This window comes from Maylandia zebra, linkage group LG14 (genome assembly GCF_041146795.1).
Source record: "Maylandia zebra isolate NMK-2024a linkage group LG14, Mzebra_GT3a, whole genome shotgun sequence".
Lineage (NCBI taxonomy): Eukaryota > Metazoa > Chordata > Actinopteri > Cichliformes > Cichlidae > Maylandia > Maylandia zebra.
Genome location: NC_135180.1, coordinates 34,002,522 through 34,022,177, shown reverse-complemented (window position 1 = coordinate 34,022,177; position 19,656 = coordinate 34,002,522). Strand labels below are relative to the sequence as shown.

Below are 19,656 nucleotides of genomic sequence, written 5' to 3'. Positions count from 1 at the left end.
AAGTCTAGGGGCATACAATCTGAAAAGAAGTGACCACACACTCAGGAATAACTCTTCATTTCCTTTTATTTTCCTTCATTATTTTAAATTCAGGGAATTTAAAATAGAAAGTAGCTCGTCCACAGAAGGACTGGTAGCTCCCCTTACGATAAGGGTTCAGATCGCGCGAACAGGTGTGAAATGTGTGTGTTTAGTTAGTTTGTTGTTTGCTTGTTTTAATCAATTTTAAATCATGCTTTTTATTTGTTTTTGTTTCTAATGTCTCTGTAAAGCACTTTGAATCACCTTGTTGTTGAATTGTGCTATACAAATAAATTTGCCTTGCCTTGCCTTGCCTTCATTTCCATGCAAAATGGATGTTAAAAATAGTGATAGTTGTGATTTTATTTGTAGCAGCTTCTGACAAATCCTCCTGACATAATTACTCATGTGATTTGTGTCTTTTTGTGTTTTTGAAATTATTTTTGGCTCTGTTTAGCAGTGCTCAAACAATATTATTGATATGGACCATATAGAAACGTTTGCACATTATAATGCTGAACAGCATACTTCAGGGTCACCACATTGTCCAGGTGAGCAAACCTGATTATGTTTGTAACATTCAGCAGGTGTTGGCAGAACACTAAACATTTTTTGGAAAGTTAACATGGTCCAATATGGCCTATCGCTTTTCAGTATAACTGCAGTATCCTATATGTATATATGGATATTGATTATCAGACAAATAATTCATATCAGATTTGCTGTGTAAACTGGTACACTATTTCTGCTTGCTTTGTGAGCTGTACTAGGCTACTTTGACTGATAAACACTTTATAGCATAATCCGTGACTAAGGGTGTAATCCCCCTGTAGCAAAAATGTAATTTTAATGTATTTTATTTGAAATTATAATCCAATTATACTTACCCACAAATACCTAAATGGAGGAACATTAGAATAAGGGAGTTACAAGACTAAGTTTTATAGGACACAAATAATTAGTAGTTAAAAGTAGTGCATAACTTCAGTTACTTTATATTAAAGGATGCACAGATTAGTAATTTTTAGTAGTGCACTGCAACTGTATCAGGGATGTGCCTTATCAGGCCCAGACGTTTCCAGGTATGTGCTATTTACTTCGTTTTTAAACATCAAGGGTTAGCTTTTCGCGCGATATCAGCTGCAAATCTCCAGTCCTTTTTCCTAAATTTCAGACTTCAGCTTTACAAACAAAAACAGCCCCACAAATTTACTGAGAAATGTGTTTAATTGTACGAAAAAACTTTGCCAAGCACGTCGAAAGAAAAGTTCTGCCACGGTATACGCAGGAGGATAAGATTTCAATCAGGCAAACCGGAAGTCTCCTGTTTCCTGCCTTGTAGTTGGGTCCTGTACAGCAGCCCGTGCGAGGCTGTCCTGGAGACCCCGCGCTGCCTGCACCTCTATCGTCTCGGGTGAGTTTGTTACAATGTAGCAATTTCTCTATTAATCCAAAAAACTGTTACAAAGCTGCAATATTCGCGAACTGCACGCGAGCCACGAACTGCACAGCTACCGCAATCGAAGCGCCACGCTGCCGCACGAACCGGCGAACATGCTCATTTTCCACCGAATTCCCAAGCATACCCCCCTCATCCAAGAGTATTCCAACATTAACTCATATTTTGCTTACAAGGAGAGATAGCTAGCTACGCAATTGCGTTTACGCTTCAAATCAGACAATACTGCCTTGTCTTTGTCAAATCGAGGCATCGTTGTGCACTAGGGGTGTTAAAATTGTGTCACTCGCTGGTTTGTTTTGAATGTCAAAGCCTCAAGCTAGCTGTACGTCTCAATATTGTTGATAGCTTGTTGGCTTAGCTGGTTAGCTAGCTAGGCTAACGAAAGTCAACCCAGATGCGTTAAAATGACTGAAAATAGAGGCAAAACAGTGGTTTAAAATTAAACGTTTTGTTAAATTAGTGTTTTAAGTCAGCAGTGTGGCTACGAAATACTCCGTGTTGTGAGTAATAAGCGAAATATACATGCAAAGCTCTTTGAAAACACTAGCTAGCATGTAGCAAGCCTCTTGCAGTGACTCCATTCATATCCTGCGTACTAGCTGCGCTCTAACCGAGCAATGGCTACGATCTGCTGCTGCTTCAGAGCGGCAACTGGGTGTACGGTCGCTTTATAGGTCTCGGTAAACTCGTGGAAGCTGATTTGAGATGGTGTTTTCGTGTTGTTGGAAACGAAAGGCACAGCTGGTGTTTTGAGTTGTGGTAAATTCAGCGGGAGGCGAGAGCCCGTTCTCGAAATCTTTGCAGGCGGAGCGAAAACCGCGCGTTTTCAGTTTGTTGTCTATTGCCATCCGCTGTTTTTTCGGATTTTAACAAATATGAGTTCTGCTTGGTCTCTCGATGGGTTCGTTACCACATGGGGATTTCTGTTGTTGATAAGTGTAGGTGTTAAAAGACGTTGAATTTTTTGAAAATCAGTTTCTGTATTTAACTGTAAACTTTATTATTATTTTATAATTTAAGGACCTCATATTTTATTTATCACGTCATGCTTGCTTTATCCTAACAAGACACCGAAATATCTGACAGTGATAGGTGATGTAATGATTTAATGAGTCATTACTCATAATTTGAATTTTAAAAACACACAGGGGAAAATCAAGGACTTTGAAATTAATGTGATGGACTTCATAAATGTTTATTAATATTGTTATTAACTAACTATGTAGCCCATACTACCTAAGAGTAATTAGAGTGAGTTTATGTTATTCGGAAACTATAAGAAAAACATTAACATTGAAATTTGTGTTGATAATGTATATCTAGAATGGGTTAATACCATAAAATTTCTTGGTGTGATCATTGATCATAAGGCCTGTTGGAAATCACATATCACTTATGTGAGGGGAAAGTTAGCACGGGGCATTGCTGTCTTGGGGAAAGTAAAACAATTTCTGGATAGGAAAACATTGTATATGTTATATTGTGCTTTACAATTACCATACACGAGTTATTGTGTAGAGGTTTGGGGCAATACATATAAAAGTAATATTCAGACTATAATCATAATGCAGAAAAGGGCTATTAGACTAATAAATCAGGAGGGGTATAGGGCTCACACAAACGCACTCTTCATTAAGACGCAAACTATAAAATTCCAGGATCTGGTGAAGTTTAAAACAGTGCAAATAATATATAAGGCAAGGAAAGGGATGCTCCCAATCGAAATAAGTAAATGGTTCTTAGAAAGAGAAGGGAGGTACAATTTTAGAGGGAAGTGGAATTTAAAATTACAAAGAGTAAGAACAACATTGAAAAGGATGTCTATTTCAATAGCGGGAGTTAAATTCTGGAATGAATTAAAAGAAGAAATAAAGGTCAGTAGTGATATAAACCAGTTTAAAATAAAACTCAAAAAAGAAATTTTAAATAAGTATAAGAATGAAGAAAATGCAATTAACCCAAGACAGCAGTTAAACTGATGTTTATTTTCTTCTGCAAATTAGCAAATCTAAATATAGTTTTAGTTGAACATGAGAAAATATATTTTTGTGATGTTATGTTCTAAGTTGAAGGCATTGTATACGTTTTTTGTTGTTCAAATTTAGATGATGATGATGTAAACCTGAGGGGGTAGGGCTAAATAAGTATATACTTCTGCCTACTTTTCAAACAACTACATGGAAAGATTTTATGAAATGTTGGTGAATGTATATGTTTGAAATAAAAATGAACTGAACTGAGTGTTTAAATATAACTTAGTCTTTTTGGATGCCAAATGACCATGATGGTTAGTCCAGCTTACTGGATAGCTTTGGAAGCAAGAAAAATGTTTAGATTTTTAATGCTTGTGATTTTTCAATAAAATGCATTTCTAGACCTGGTAGAGTTATGACATTTTTACATTACAGCTTAATCCATACCCTAAACTATGTTGGAATTGAAAGTATTTCTGTATCTTGACAAATTTTTAGTCATAAAGAGTAAAATAATACATTAGTTCAGTTTAAAAACAGAATTAGAAGGTTTTGTGCTTTTAGAGAGATACTGTAAGCTAGTATAGGCTGTTCTTCATCAGTGTTGCACATCGATAGGTAATTAAATGTTAAATGTTTAGTTGTACTCTGATAAATTAAAAGGAACGTATCTTATTGTGGAATTGTTTTACTGGTGTGGCTCACTAGAGATCAAATTCAGTTGTATGTGGCTCATTAACTGAATATAGTTTGAACCCCCTCTTTGTCTAAACTAACGATCTGAGAACATAATATTAAGATCTGTGGTTTCTTTTTGTAGTTCTTCTAAGGAGTGAGCAGCTAACTCAAATCTATGTTCAATTACAATTATGACTCCAACAGTTATGAAAACAAGATAAATGAGGTAACAGAAATATTTTTGCTTTCTTTTTTTCTTTAGTTTCTTTTTGCAGCAGTACGCTAATTTTGCCTTTCGTTTTTTAATCCAGTGTACTTGTTTTCTTTACAGTGGTGTTTATTTGCCTCTCACTAAAAACCCCAAGTTACGCCCCCAGATGCTGTGACAGTTTAAATTTGGTTAACAAGCAAAACAAATTAATCTGTTTGGAAACCGACTGATAACCAGGAGTCCAACGGGGAGCAACAAATATATTATTTCATTATTTTTTTAAGTTAATTAGGAACAAAGTAATAGTGATTATGATATTTGCACCAATAGAATAATTTTGACGTTTTCTCATGATGACAAGCAGTGCTGAAAATATGTTTTATTGCTACTTTGCAGTGCTTTACAAAAAAAATTAACAAAAATTTGTTACTTCAAAGGATTAGTAATATTAAATAATCATATGAAATTAATTCCTGTCATGCTGAAGAAGCATAGGACTTGAAAAACATCACTGTTCTGTAGTTCACTATCAAGTGTGGCAAGCCATAAATCAGCTTCTGTGTAAACATTAGGGCTGCCACAAACGATTATTTTGATAGTCGACTAGTCACCGATTATTTTTGCGATTAGTCGACTAATCAGATCATCATCCATTGGACGTACAGCGTACAGCTTATTGCACCAGCAGCATCTGGTCTTATATAACTATCATTAGCTTACAGCTTGAAGTGTTTGTGCTAACTAAAAATAAAGACAAGATGGTAGTTTATTAATTTTTAATGAAATTTGCAGATTGTTTCGGTGAAGTTTAATAAACTCCTTGCTTTCTAAAATATAACAGGACACCGGAGTATATTCTCCAGCGTCTCACACTTCTGATAATCAGCTGTCTGCTTGACAGTTTTAGCTGTGCAAAAACTATAACTTTAATCTCAGCCAAACCGATTTACTCAGGAACAAATAAAATACTAAAGAAAGCCAAACAATAACATTTTTAAGTTATCTAAGTGACTTATATATATGTTTAACCTGACTAGCAAAAGACGGCGGTGGGTTTGAAAACGATTTGCCGGGAGTCCGGTGTTCTCACGGCTCTAGTTAGCCTTGCCCCCGCCTAGCTGACGAGCTAGTGGGTAACAGACGTCTCCGAAAACGTCGGAGCGCTTTTGAAAATATGTGGTGTCTTGATAAACTGAGCAGATATTTGAGGTTTACACAGCTACATTCTCGCCTGAAAATATGTTAAACGTTTATTTTGTGACCCAGAAAGAATAATAAGAGTAAAGTTAAAACTAACTAGCTGTTGACAACTGCGCTGGGCTGCGCTATGAATTCTGGGACACAGCTTCTTCTTCTTCGGGGTTTAACGGCAGCTGGCATCCTTGTACATGCAGTGCTGCCATCTTCTGTTTCAGTCCGTTATTACACTCTTAAATCCTACTACTCATTCCTGCGTCCTTTGTGATCTTACAAAGCTTCAAACGATGCGTCGACTATTAAATTAGTCGTCGACGATTTTAATAGTCGACATAATCGTGACTAGTCGACTAATCGTGGCAGCCCTAGTAAACATGGAGACAAAAATGGCTGGGTTCGAGTCCACTCTGGACATTTCTTGTGTATCATTCCCCTCACTCTCACTGTTCTTTTGCATTGCTCCCTACTGCCCTATCAAAATAATAATAATAATTAAAGCGTGCACTGACAATGAAATAAATCAAGTTGTCATAAAAACAATTTCTCATCTTTAACAGTTGTCATGGATGATGAAGACGGCAGGTGCCTTCTAGATGTAATTTGGTAAGTTAATGATGACTCGATGAAAATCGGCTAAATCTCATCACAAACTGGTCAGCCATTTCTTCCCTTGTACTGTGAAGATTCACTTTGTTTTCTCTTGCAGTGACCCAGAAGCTCTCAATGACTTTCTTCATGGATCTGAGACCCATGTGAGTATGAGTGGGGGAGGGGTTTTTTTTTTTTTTAAAAAGAAAAGAAAGAAAGATGTCTCCTTTTTTTTTTTTTTAAGTTTATGATTTCTATTTACAAAAAGTGAGTTTGTAATTGATGTGATGAGGAGTCATAATTATGCATATTTTTGTTAGTGCTGGCATCAGTTAGTGAAGTGTGACTCTGTACTTAAGTCACTTTAGATTACACGTTAATGCACTCTGAAACCTGCTTCCCTCACTGCTTTCATGTAATTTTCTTATTGCTGTATCTGCTTAATGGTTTTCTTTGCTTTTGATTTGCACTATTTGTAGTTCCAGCCTCCCTTCCCTTTTTATTTGGCATATTCACAAAATGAGAAACGATAATACTAACGCTTCCCAACTCTGTATTACACCTATCATTTTGCATTTTTGTCACTTATCCTTTTACTGGTTCTTTTACAATCTGGGTTTCCTGGACTGTATTCTGTCCTTTCCTTGCCCTTCCCCTGGCTGATGGTTTGTATATTTATCTGTCCTGGTGACTTTTGCCTGCTGGTTTGGGTGCCTTTGGTTTCCATCTTTCCTATCCTTTGTGGGTGTGTCTGTAGTTGGACACTGACGACCTTTTGGATGGTTCAAGTGACCCCTCCAGCTCATTCTTCTCTGCCACTGGGGTGAGTAAAATCCCCCAATGCTCTTCCTTCTGTTTTCTATTTATATATGTCGCATGCTTCACCTATTACTCCTCTCCCATCTACTAACAAATCTACACTTGACAGGCTTTGTTTTGCTGCATTCTGACAAGATATTTTTGTGGGGTTTTTATATTTGCATTACTTTGTTCATTTCCACCCCTTACCATCATATCTAGTGATAAAAATTTACGTGTTACCTGATTTCACTTATTTCCTCTTCGTTTTCCTCCGTTCCTTGAAGGGCCACGTTCCAGAGGTCCAGCCTACAGCCCAGCTGTCGGCCAATGAGTCAACAGGCCTTCCTAGAGTCAGTGTTGACTTGGACTTCTTGGAGGATGATGACATCTTGGGAGGGTCCCCAGGTGGAGAAGGTGGGAGCAATGGCATTGGGACAAATCATGAGCCATGTGACATCTTGCAGCAAAGTTTGGCTGAAGCCAACATCACAGAGCAAAGCTTACAGGAGGCAGAAGCTGAGCTGGACCTGGGCTCCTTTGGAATTCCAGGCCTTACACAGGTGGTTCAGACACTGCCTGATGCCAGCCTTGCTGGGGCTGGAAACAGTGCTGTTGGTGTAGGCATTGGTGTTGGGGGAGCAGCAACAATTTTTCCCGGGTCAGCCACGAGCACCACTGCTACTCCCCCCAACGCCACAACTGACATGCTAGGGTCAGTCCTTGCTCAACAGGGCCTTCAACTCCAATCCCAGGTCATGAACAAGGCAATCAGTGTTCAGCCATTTATGCAGCAAGTGGGCCTAGGAAATGTGACGCTTCAACCCATTTCAAGTCTTCAGGCTCTTTCTAATGGGAGTCAATCTGGACATTTGGGTATTGGACAGATTCAGGTTGTGGGTCAGCCTACCGTCATGACTATCAATCAGTCTGGCCAGCCAATCCTGGCTAAAGCCATGAGTGGTTACCAGTTGCACCAGTCTGGGCCAGAGGTATCAGGTGCTGGTCCTCAGCCAGGGCTTGGAGGCTCAGGAGGTGGACTTCTGATCCAAAGTAATAAAGCTACTCTCGGATCCCCAGCTTTAAATGGACCGGCTGTTTGTGTCAGCAGCACAAACAGCAGCAGTGGTGGTACAATGACTGCTCCTGCTGGGCTTGTGGGTTTTGGCAACACCCTTCTAAGTTCAGGAATAGGATCCCAGACACAACCTCAAGGCCAAATCATGCAGAACGTGATCATCCAGCGCACACCACCACCTATTCAGCCTAAACCCCCTCAGGGGGGAGCCATCCAACCGAAACTCTTCAAACAACAACAGCAGCAGCCACAGCCAGCACCCCAAGTCTTGCAAAATGATGCCCACAAGGCCCTAGGGCTGCAGCAACTTCCAGTTTCTGCTGCTCAGAATGTAGCCTTCCTGACAGGAAAGCCAGGCTCCAATGTTGTCCTGAGTACTCAAGCCACAACTCAAGGCGCTCAGTTTCAGCAAACCCTCTTCAAGCCACAAGCAGCACAACCATCTGGCAAGCCCCTGAGTGTACACTTGTTAAACCAATCTAGCAGCATTGTTATTCCTTCTCAGACAGTTCTGCAAGGTCAGAACCACCAGTTTCTCTTGCCACAGCTGCAAGCAGGTGGGCAGATCCTGACCCAGCACCCCGGGGGCCACATCATCACAAGCCAGGGTCCTGGTGGACAAATCATTGCAAACCAGATTTTAACTGCAAACCAGAATATCAACTTGGGTCAGGTGTTGACGTCGCAGAGCCATCCTGGGGCAGCCCACATCCTCTCTGCACCCATTCAGCTCCAGCCTGGCCAGATGGGCACGCCTACCCTCTTTCAGATGCCTGTCACATTGGCTCAGAGCCAAAATCAGACACAGACCCAGACTGTCTCAGGTCATGCCCAGACAGTCATACAGGGCATGCCAATTCAGAACCCCCTGACCATGCTGAGCCAGGTGGAAGGACTGAGCCCCGCTGTCAGCCTTCAGCCAGCCTTGCAGCCTCAGCCAGGTGGAGTCCCTAGCAGCACAGTAGCAGCAACTATGGCTCAAGGACAGCCTGGAGAGTGTGTAACTGTGCTGGGAAGCTCCACAGACCAGGCTACTCATCCCACTCAGCAGCTTGTACCACAGCCATCTATCCTTGCCATGCAGCCGGCTTCTACTGTGTCCACGGTTACCACTGCATCTTCCTCCTCTCCGTCCATGTCAGTTTCCACCTCTTCCTCTGTCACAGCAGTGGGGCTGGTCCCCCCTCAGGCTCAGCAAAGTCCAGGGAGGTTACTGTTCACCAACCAGGGCCCCAGCATGATCCTGAGCCAAGAGTCTCTGCAAATGTTTCTTCAACAGGTCAGTGTTCAAACTTAAAACTTTTGCTTACCTTGTGTTCAGTTAACATTGTCTAAAAAGATGAATAACATGCATGGAGTGATATCTTGGTTTGACCTCTTTGGTTTACTATTTTACTCCCCCTTCCCTCCAATCCCCTTCCTCCTTCCTTCCCTCCCTCATCCTGAAATGGTAAATGTACTCCAATCAGGAGCAGCACCACCAAACAGAGAATGAGTCAACCCCCTCTGTGGGCGTACCTGCATCTGTAATCGTCAGCAGCAACAGCATCACTACTCCGGCCCCTGCTGTCCATGACAGCCAATTAACTGACTCTTGGGTGGGCCAGAGCCACAGCCCTTCCCCTATGGTAAAGCAGGTAGAAATGCCCCTTTATGTTGAGCCCCACCCCCTTGTTGCTGCTGCTGCCTCCACAACAATGTTAGGATATCTTATCTTTTCTCCTTACTATTCTGTACCTCTCTTCTGCATTGGTCATTGCTTCTATGGCGCTCACCCTTGCTCTGCATTTCCAAAGAACAAATATGATTGTTGGCTTGCGGCTTCTGTGTGTTTCTTACGTTGCTTAATTACATGCAAAGGCATGATCATTCCAGTTGTCCATACCTATTGCGTGCTAACTACTCTGAATTTAGGACTGGCAAACAATATTCAAAGGAATATCTTTTTCTTTTTTTTAATTCATTTGATATTCTTAATCAGTTCTAACATCCTTGACTCAAAGCTGAAATGGGCAAAAGTTATGGTATAATTGGACTATATATTTTAGCATGCTGAAATATACGAGATCTAATCTTTTTTGGCCTTTTCTGGATTTCTGCCTACAGCAGCAAGGCTAGAATAATCTCTTCACTAACACTGCTTAGTCACAGTAAATGAACTCATCTTCATCTGCTGCATTACTGATTAAGGACTGATGAATTGATTCACTCCACACTATCTTCCACCTCTCACCCCTCTGTCCCCTAGTGTGACCAGGGTAATGAGCCCCCCCAAAACCAAAATGACATGTTCACCTATCCCTCGTCCCTCAAGTCTGCAGATCACCTCCTAATTTACCACCACAGACCCACAGATCTTGATTTCTTGCTTTTGTCTACAGTTTTTCTTTTTGGCTCGCTAAATAATCATTGCCCTCTTCTTATGTGTAAATGCTAGAAATAAAATCTGTGAGCTTCTACTACTTTTACTTTAAAATCTATTAGTTTTTAATTCTAACACTTTGCTTTTGTGTTTGTTTGGTCGTTATTTACTTGTGTTTGTGTATGTCGGGATTGGGTGATAAATCTGTATTATTATCTATTAGTTTATTTGATTGTTTCTTTTTTTCATTTTAAAGTGTGTGAGTGTATTATGATATTTGCAATTAGGATTTTTAACCTAGGTGTAAGTATTAAACTCAGTATTATGATGCATACATATAGTACATCATAATAAATATTGATGTCAAAAACGTGAAAAGCCATATCGCCCAACCCTACTTTGTGTCAAATCTCAGATTGTGTGCTGGACACTTATTCGCTCTAGACTTTTTGTATGTGATTTTTCTTCTTTTTTTATGTGCTTAATATCCTGATTTCATTCTTCCTTAAACTGTTTGCTCCCTTGAATCAGATAAGCATACTGTATTTTGATTCCACTTCTTCAGGTACCCTCCAGTGGACATCAGCAGCCTCTGAAGATCCATAGAATGTCTCCTTGTCCACCTGCCACAGCACCACCAGTGGCAGAAAGTCCCCAGCCTTCCCAGTCTCCTCTTACTCTGAGCCAGCAGATCCAGTCACCACACCACCAACAGCAGTCACGCCCTCCCTCTCAGCCTCAGCCACAGTCGCAAACTCCTTCTCGCTCATGCACACCCTCATCTCACCCTCCACTCTTTATTGTCCATAACCAAATTGCAGAGTCCCCCAAACCAGCTCTACAGGGCCAGCCACAGCAAACGCCACCCCAACAGACACACATTCAAGTTCAACTTCAGCCTCAGCCGGCCTCTCAGTCTGCCCCTTACCAACAAGACATGCCTCCTATGTCACAGTCACCGAAGCCTCCACCTGCACAACATCAGTTCACTGCAGCTCCTGTCAGCGCTTGTGCCACCACTGTGGTTAAAACTCATGTTCCCATCCAGGGCCTGACATCAGATCAGCAACATAATCTGCAGTTAGTAGGAGCACAAATTCAGACTCTTTCAGCCATCTCTCAACCCTCACCTAAGCAGAAACAGCTGCTGGAAAGGCTTCACCAGGTATCATTACAATGTTACACATTTCTTCTTACTGAAAACTTGTAACGTAATTAGCATACAATTAGGGATCTTGACTGTAAAATCACTGTGTGTATTTTTGACTTATTCTTTTTTCTGAGGTTCAGCAGCATGCTAAGTTGCTTTCACTAGTACAGTTTGTATTGTCGTGGAAAAATAATATATGCGATTTCTGTATATATACTTAGTTGTTATTTTCCTTTTGTTCAGTTTAGTTCCATTTATGATTTTTTTTTCTGTTATCAGTTGGGTTAAATACATTGTGAACATTACCAATAAACCTACCAGTACAATATCAGCATAACTAAATTAGGAGCCTAAGCATGCTCCAAAATATTTTGAATGTAGGTACAAATATATCTGTCCTGATGGTATTTCCAGGTCCAGCAGAACATCATGCTACAAGCTAAGCAGCCTACTCAGCCTCAGCCTCAAATCACCACTCAGTTTAGTTCCCAGCAAGATGTGCCTCTTGATAAAGTGGTGATTGCATCATCATCAGCCAGCACTGGTACACCTGCTCAGCTACCCTCAATGCTGCAGCCGACATCAGTGCTTGTCAAAACTCCTACAGGTTAGACATTAATTATTGTCAGTGATGCAAAACAGACGTTGAAGTGTTTCTTTTTGTAATTATCTTTATTCTTTATTGCTAGCATCAAGTGACTTACAGGTATTCTCAGGAGCCCAAGGGCAAGCTGGAGCAATGGTGAATCAGACTGTCACTCCTGCCAGCCTTACCCAGCCTGCACAGGTATGTAATATAACCCAATTCCCAGTAAGAACATATGTGTGGTATTTGCCTGGCGTTATTTTGTGCTACTCTAACACCTTTGTCAGTGAATATAAAATTTAACAGGGATAGTATTTTCCCAATACATTCCTTTTGTATGTTTTGTCACTTTCTGCTTTTAAATTTCCCTCTTGTTTTCCTTTCTCAGGTTCAGCCAAAGCCAGGAGTGATAAGCTCTGTTGGAGGGGTGACTCTGGGGAAAGGTGGCATGCAGATACAGGTGTTGGGAGCTAGTCTGACTCAAATGCCTGCTCCACAGCCCCCAGCTTCAATACAAGCTCAGGTAAATGAGCGTTGCTACATGTTTGTACTGCCTCTGGTATTTAAGTTTTAGTATGAAGGGTTTTAACCCTTACACTTTATATTTGTTTGTTCCTGTTACAGACAACAACAATAATGAAAATGCCTTTCAGCGCAGAGCCCAGTAAAGAAGCCAGGTATGTTCCATGGTAATTTTCCAGGGCTTCTTTTAATTGATTCTTAAAAGCCATATTTGTGAACAGTATTAATTTTACACACTTCACTGCAGGATGCTAGAACAGCTAAGGAAACATCAGGGTTCAGTGCTTCACCCAAACTACAGTGCCCCTTTCTGCTCATTTGAGGACACACTGCACAGACTCCTGCCTTACCATCTCTACCAGGGAACTGCCAACTCTTCTCAAGATTATCAAAGAGGTAACAAATTGCCTCTTTTGTAAAGCTACCAATAGGGATGGGTATCGTTTAGGTTTTATCCGATACCAGTACCAAACCGGTACTTTTGAAACAGTGCCGGTGCTTAAACGGTGCTCAAACCGGTGCTTAAAGAATGGAGAACACAAAATTGGTCCAAAAACCTCTCATGTTCAGCTGTTTGTAAAAAGATAATAATGTTAGCCTTTTCTGCAGGTATGGGGCATATATGGTATCACTCTTGGCTGGAAGCAGTGCTTAAACAATGGAAAAAACACAAACCTTGTCCAAAAACCTCTCATGTTTAGCTGTTTTCCACTTTTTCTTTGGTCATTTTAGCCTTTTTGGCCAGGGTGACGGGAGTATCTGCCATCAAAAAAGAAGACAGCCGCATGTAACTACTACGGTGTTTGCTAGTTCACCTTACATGCATTAATGTAATAACGTGGTTAGCCTACTCAACGTAAATTACACACGAACAACATTAAGCTACTCACGCAGAGAAGAACGGCTGCTGCTGCCATCACCATCCGTCATCATTTCTGCTACACTGGCAGGGCTAGGGGCCAGGACTCTCCTCTTTGGGTTTTTGGGGGATGTTGCTAACTCCGGGTCCGATAACAGGCAACCCACCCGCAGTAGATGTGTGAGGTCTCGCAGCAAGCTATCAAATACGGTGCATTTCTCGGCTTTAAAAAAAAAACGCTATGCGTTGCCAGGTGTTTCATCGGATTTGAGGTGTTACCTCAGGGCTCGCAAAATCGCTAGCCCGACGTCCCGGGGCTAGCGATTTTTCCAGTCGGGCTACCAAAATCTATCTCAGCCCTGCCCGTCGGGCTATCATAGGAAGGAAAAAATATATGTCAATGCTTTTGCATTCTTTCGGAAATGTAGCTGGGTAATTATGTCATTGGCATCGGTGAGCCACTGTCAATATGTGACATATTGAAATCGCGTTTGAATTTGCGCTTGTTTTTTGCTTTCACTTTGCAAAAGTCCAGGTGCCTTCTTTTGGCGCACCAAGTCACTCGGGTCAGAACATGGGGTGCCACCATCATCCCACTTCTGACACCAATGTGGCGAGCTCAGACAACGAGGAGACGGAGGTGTCGTTTGGTCTTGCTTCCCGTGAGCTAGCCAGGGAGCACAGCCGTTTATTGACATCTGCAGAAGAACACTGCCGCTAGCTAACTGCTCAGCGCGGCAACCGCACAGCAACAACAACAACAACACACAGGGCGCCCTCTGACCCCGGAAGGACACACCGTCGCAGCGAGAGGGCGTCACCCGTCACTATGGCAACATAAACAAAACATAACTGTACAAACAGAACCCCGAACAGCCCTGACCCGCTACAATATGCTGCTGAGAATATAGCCCAGAAGAAGCGTATAGTATAGCTTTTATTTTGGAAAGAGCCATTTCTCTGTAATAAACTCTCTTTTCCAAAGATGAGTGATTCCTCAATCAGATACGCAAACGCGCGTTGCAACTTCTTATCTGGTGCGAGTCTTTTATTTTGACAGCGAATGCGCACATGCGGACCACTTATGTGCACCCGTGTAAATAACATAATGTTCTGCCGGGTGTGTTGTTGGTTTTCTCTCGATTTCTGAGTCGACAAGCGCCTTTGTTACTGGGACCAGTCATTTTAAGAAAGGCCCCCATTAGAACCCATGAGAAATGCAAGAAATGCATTATTGCTCAGTCTGCAATATCTTTCCCAGAACAAACACCAATTGCAAATAACATACTAAAAATAAACCTGAAAAATCTGTTTAGAACAGCGTACTATGTTGCAAAGAGTGAACTACCACTGGCAAAATTTAGCAGTCTTTGCAAACTTCAAAAAGCAAATGGCCTAGATCTTGGTTCCACTGTCTCTTACCCGTGACTTCAGCGGAAATTTCAAATTCAGGATCTGACACAGACTGATTCATGTCCTACACAGTTCTTACAAGTTCATAGAAATTTCTGTTCAATTAGAACCAAGTATTTGAGTTGATGATTGTAATTTTTATACAATGTTGTAATTTGTTTTTCAACAATTTTTTGATTAATGTTTTGTTTCCTTTACAATATTATACTTTAATGTATAATATTGTAAAGGAAACAAAACAGGAAACAAAACATCAATCAAAAAAATTGCTCTCTTTTTTATTCGGGCTACTTACATTTATTTTTGGCTACCAAAAACTGAAGAGTCCCTGCCCGAAGGGCTACCAGGGATTTTGAAATTTTGAGAGCCCTGTACCTCCTTTGACAGTATCACAGTATCAGCTTAAAGCACTTGTTGCTGCTGAGTTTGCATCTTTTGCTGTGAAGTACAGCCAGACTTTTGACCGCTTCGCCTTGGGCATTTTTAATCTGTAGCTCTGCTCTAAAAGAACTTACGTACCTGGACCCGCCTACTATCCTCAGAAACGTAAAATGATTGGCTAGAATCCAAAGTGTATGACATCTCAGAAAAAAAAGCACCGAAATGTGCGCTGCTTTTCGGTCTGGTTACTACCGTTTATGTCAGAACCGCTGCCATCGTGGCACCAGATATCGGTACCCATCCCTAGCTACCAATGTATTGCTTGATTTATAGTTGAGAATTTTCAACAATTTGGTTCTCTTTTACACAGTGGATGATGAATTTGAGAAGGTCTCCAGCCAGCTGCTGAAAAGAACTCAGGCCATGCTGGATAAATATCGTTACCTGCTCTTTGCAGAGTCAAAAGTAAGTTTATAAATCAGCATGTTCACTGCAAGCATTCTTAGTGCGTTTTTGTCCTGAATTGATTTTAAAAGTGATGCTGTTTGGCATATGAACATGAGCAGAGACTGGGCCCCTCGGCAGAGATGGTGATGATCGACCGGATGTTCATTCAAGAGGAGAAGGTTGCATTAAACCAGGACAAGATTTTGGCAAAGGAGAGGCCAGGTATTTTACCACTGTCTGTGGTTATTAAATTATTAATAAATAATTAAAAAAATTATTAATAAAATTTTGTAGGTATTCAAAAATAAAGGTGTGTTTTAATTATACATTTGTTTATTTACTTGCAGAAGAGTTTGTGGCAAATGTGCGAATGTTGGAGAGTGTTTCATCCCAGCAGAAATTATCATCTGCTGAACCCACCCCAGTGAGCGGAGGGGTATCTGCTGCTGTCCCTGCTCCAGCGCCTGCTGTTGCTGTTGCTGCTGCTCCTGCTCCTGCTGCCATCCCATCCCCTGTTCCAATCATTGCCCCAAACCCTCCGCCTGCACCCACACCAGTTTCTGCTCCTGCTTCTTCTCCTGTCTCAGTTCCTTCTGCGGCCCCTTCTCTTTCCCCTTTCCCTCCTACCAAGCTCGTGATAAAGCAGGGTGGAGGCAGTGCATCTGTGTCCTGGTCCAGTAGCTGTCCTCCTCCTCCAGCTCCACCAGTCAAGCCAGTGGCTGAACCCACTAGCCAGATCTCTACAGTTCGTACTCCAGCATCGTCATCCTCATTTTCATCCTCGACATCAAACTCTCAAGCGGCTGATGATGATGATGCTCTTCCACAGCGAACGAGCAAACCGCCTATCAAGACCTATGAGGCTCGCAGGAGAATTGGTTTGAAGCTAAAGATCAAGCAGGATCAAACGGGGTTCAGTAAGGTGGTCCACAACACTGCCTTAGACCCAGTGCACACACCTCAACCTCAGCTGAGCAGCCAGTCTATGTCCCAGACTCAGCCGCAGTCTGAAGCTGCTGTATCACAAGCGAAGGTTCACCCTTTATCAACCCCTTCGGCCACGGTTATCAGAACTCAGTCCCCTGTATGCACTACTTCGTCTGGCTTGTCAGTCACAATATCAACCTCTCAGTGTAACCCATCACTGAGAGGAAGTGTTCCCCCCATTTCAGCCTCATCTTCCTCCACCTCTTCATCCCATAATTGGTCTTCATCCACCTCCTCATCTTCCATTCAAATGAATGGGACTTTGGATCACCACGACACAGGTGGGGTCAAACACAACCCTGCCTCTACTGCCACTTCCTCACAGACAACTTGCCGTCTTCCCCTTCGAAAAACTTACCGGGAAAACATTAGTCCTCGGGTCAGACCTGGTGTCCCAGGTGGAGGAGATGAAAATTTGTCCTACCCCAGAACCACACCATCACCCCCCAGACACGAGGCCTCAAATCCTCCCTCAGAGCGGACAGTGATAGCAAGTGTGAAAGTAGAGAAGAGAGACAGGGAGGCTTTACTCACTCACACAGATTCAAGCCACGAAACTGGCCGTTTGGGGAGTGCAGTGCAGGGGCTGGACGAAATGGATGTGTTTAGTCGTGGTATCAAAACCACGCAACACCATCATCTCCCACAGCCTCTAGACAGAGAAGGGGCAAAGGAGAAAGGGGAAGAGCACACAGACCAAGAGACAGATGTAAGTAAATATAAGAGGTTGAGTGGAAAAAATCGACATAAGGCAGGAGGAACATTCAGAATGGACCAGCATGCCCCTGGGCCCCCGTCGCCAGAGTCTTCCTTCACACGAGACTCTTTGCTTCCTGCCAAACGCTGCAAGTCAGACTCTCCTGACATGGATAACGCCAGCTTCTCCAGCGGCAGCCCTCCAGATGACTCACTGAATGAGCATCTGCAGTGCGCCATTGACAGCATCCTTAATCTGCAGCAGGAACCCTCTACCCGCGGACACCATATTAAAGGGGGCAACAGCAGACCCCACCAACACCAAAGTCAGCGCCCTGGGGGCTCAGCGCCCTCATCACACAGACCTTCAGTCCCATCCTCTTCCTCTGCTTCTTCATCCTCTTCCTTGGCGCAGCACCCTCAGGTTGGTGGCCACGGCCACAACGGCAGCCTGGTGCCCCAGACTCAAAGTAGATAACAGCCCCTCAGCCTCGGACTCACAAGGGGAACTATGAAACAGTTTAACGAGGCAGGGGAAAGGGGCACTGTGAAAACAGTATCACTGTAGTACTCTGCCAGGCTGTGTTGGCTTTGTTTGTTTATTTGAATTGTCCAAACATTTCTTTGTCATTTACAGTCTAAAGTTGCCCCATGATGGAAATACAAACATAGTCAAAAATGGTGAATTGCAGACTTGAACATGCTCGACAGATGTGCTCCCTCAGCCAAATTCGAGTAACAAGATGAAATTGTCAGTGACTATTGTTCTCTAATTCTGTCTTTATTTTTCACTTTGGTCTTTTTTCCCCCCTCATTCACTTGTTCATACATTCCTTTCATGTGGTCTGAGCACCAGTCTCTGTCCACAGCGGTTCATCTTCTGGTTTAATCAGTGTCGTAATGAGCATCAGGCATCTTATTCAAACAGTTTAAAAGGTAACAGCTTTTCACTAAGAGAGCTGCAGAAGAAAGGCCAAAGAGGTTACAGCAGTGTAGTACTGTAAACAGTCATAATACATCCAGTGTGCTGCCGGACCTACCATATTTGATTCTCTTATCACAAAGATAGTGTTGCTCCAGAGATGCAAACAACAAATGCTAAAATGAAGCAGTCCAACTCTTTATCAAGACCACGCTTCTTTATGTAGTGTATTAACCCTAAATATCAGTTGCTTTGGTCTTAAGGTAAACTCCTCTTGAATTGAAAAAAGTGAGTACCATCAACCTCTGTGTGTCTCCATTTTAAACAGATATCATGTCTTTTTTTCTTTTCTTTTTTTAAGTAAATGTTGAGGGGAAAAAATTGAACGTTTGTAAAATTGGTTTGAAATTGACTGCTCAGATGCTGTTGTACTGTCAGGATGTAAATGAACTTGTAAGAAATGCATTTTTTTCTGCTTCTATTGTCAGATGATTTTCCAGTTTCTTGTTTTTAGACTGCACCTCCACTCACCCCCCTGTTGCCTGTGATGCCAGGTTAGGACTTTATGCATTTCAGTCAGCAGGGGTCAGGCAAGGTTTCTGTGTTTTCTGTCTTTTGGATCTTCCTGTCACTGTATGCCTGCCTCACTTGAGTTTTTGTTTTTCTTTTTGTTTGTTTGTTTGTTTTTATTTTCCCCCCTTTGTATAAGCCTGGTGGACAATTCAAACACAAACACAGCACAAGCATTGAAATTGAAAAAAAGGAACAATAATAATGTACAAAAAAGACCGTGAGAGAATTTGAAGTATAGTATTACAGATTAATTTTGTATTGTATTTATTGTGTATAATGACACTTTTTAAAAAGAAAATGTACATTTAGTAAAACTGTAAATTAAACCTTGCTTCTTTTATGAAATATTGCAGCGTCCTGTCCTCTGCTCTTTTATTCCTCAACTCTGTTCCACCACTCGAGGCTGCATTCCTTTCGTTTACTAACGCTGACCGAGGAGGACTGTATGATAGTCAGGAGGAGGAGATGGTGGTAATGGTTTCAGCACTGGGGTGTGTTCTCTATCAGACAGTCAGCAGGTGGTGCATAGAAGTGAAATCATAGAGCTGGTTTGTATGCGTCATTGCTTGGAGAATCCGCAGAATTTGGAAAGAATAAGTCATTTTTACATGGGGGGTGGGGGACTAGCATGTCTAAATCTAAGGCATGTGATTATACTGAAATACAACTATTGTAAAACAAGGAGTTTCCAAGGTATAGTCAAAAGATTGCAGAGTGAAGTTGTATATATTTAAAATGTGCATAAGGACTGT

The 19,656-nt window shown here is 41.9% G+C and overlaps 1 protein-coding gene across 5 annotated transcripts; it reads left to right on the top strand.

Annotated features, from left to right (window-relative positions):
• Positions 1 to 1,368: 1,368 nt before the first annotated feature.
• On the top strand, positions 1,369 to 19,249 carry bicra (BRD4 interacting chromatin remodeling complex associated protein). 5 transcript variants are annotated; one of them, XM_004560473.5, is made up of 15 exons: positions 1,369 to 1,435; positions 6,100 to 6,145; positions 6,249 to 6,294; positions 6,888 to 6,953; positions 7,216 to 9,285; positions 9,476 to 9,634; positions 10,934 to 11,533; positions 11,933 to 12,125; positions 12,208 to 12,305; positions 12,493 to 12,627; positions 12,729 to 12,781; positions 12,874 to 13,022; positions 15,650 to 15,744; positions 15,843 to 15,948; positions 16,074 to 19,249. In XM_004560473.5, exons 2-15 carry the CDS (start codon positions 6,105 to 6,107, stop codon positions 17,885 to 17,887), a joined length of 5,625 nt encoding a protein of 1,874 aa, XP_004560530.2. In that variant the 5' UTR covers positions 1,369 to 1,435; positions 6,100 to 6,104; the 3' UTR covers positions 17,888 to 19,249. The 5 variants fall into 5 exon arrangements, with proteins under 5 accessions (XP_004560530.2, XP_004560529.2, XP_004560528.2 ...); XM_004560472.5 differs by having other exon boundaries at positions 9,476 to 9,643; positions 15,846 to 15,948; XM_004560471.5 differs by having other exon boundaries at positions 9,476 to 9,643.
• Positions 19,250 to 19,656: the final 407 nt, after the last annotated feature.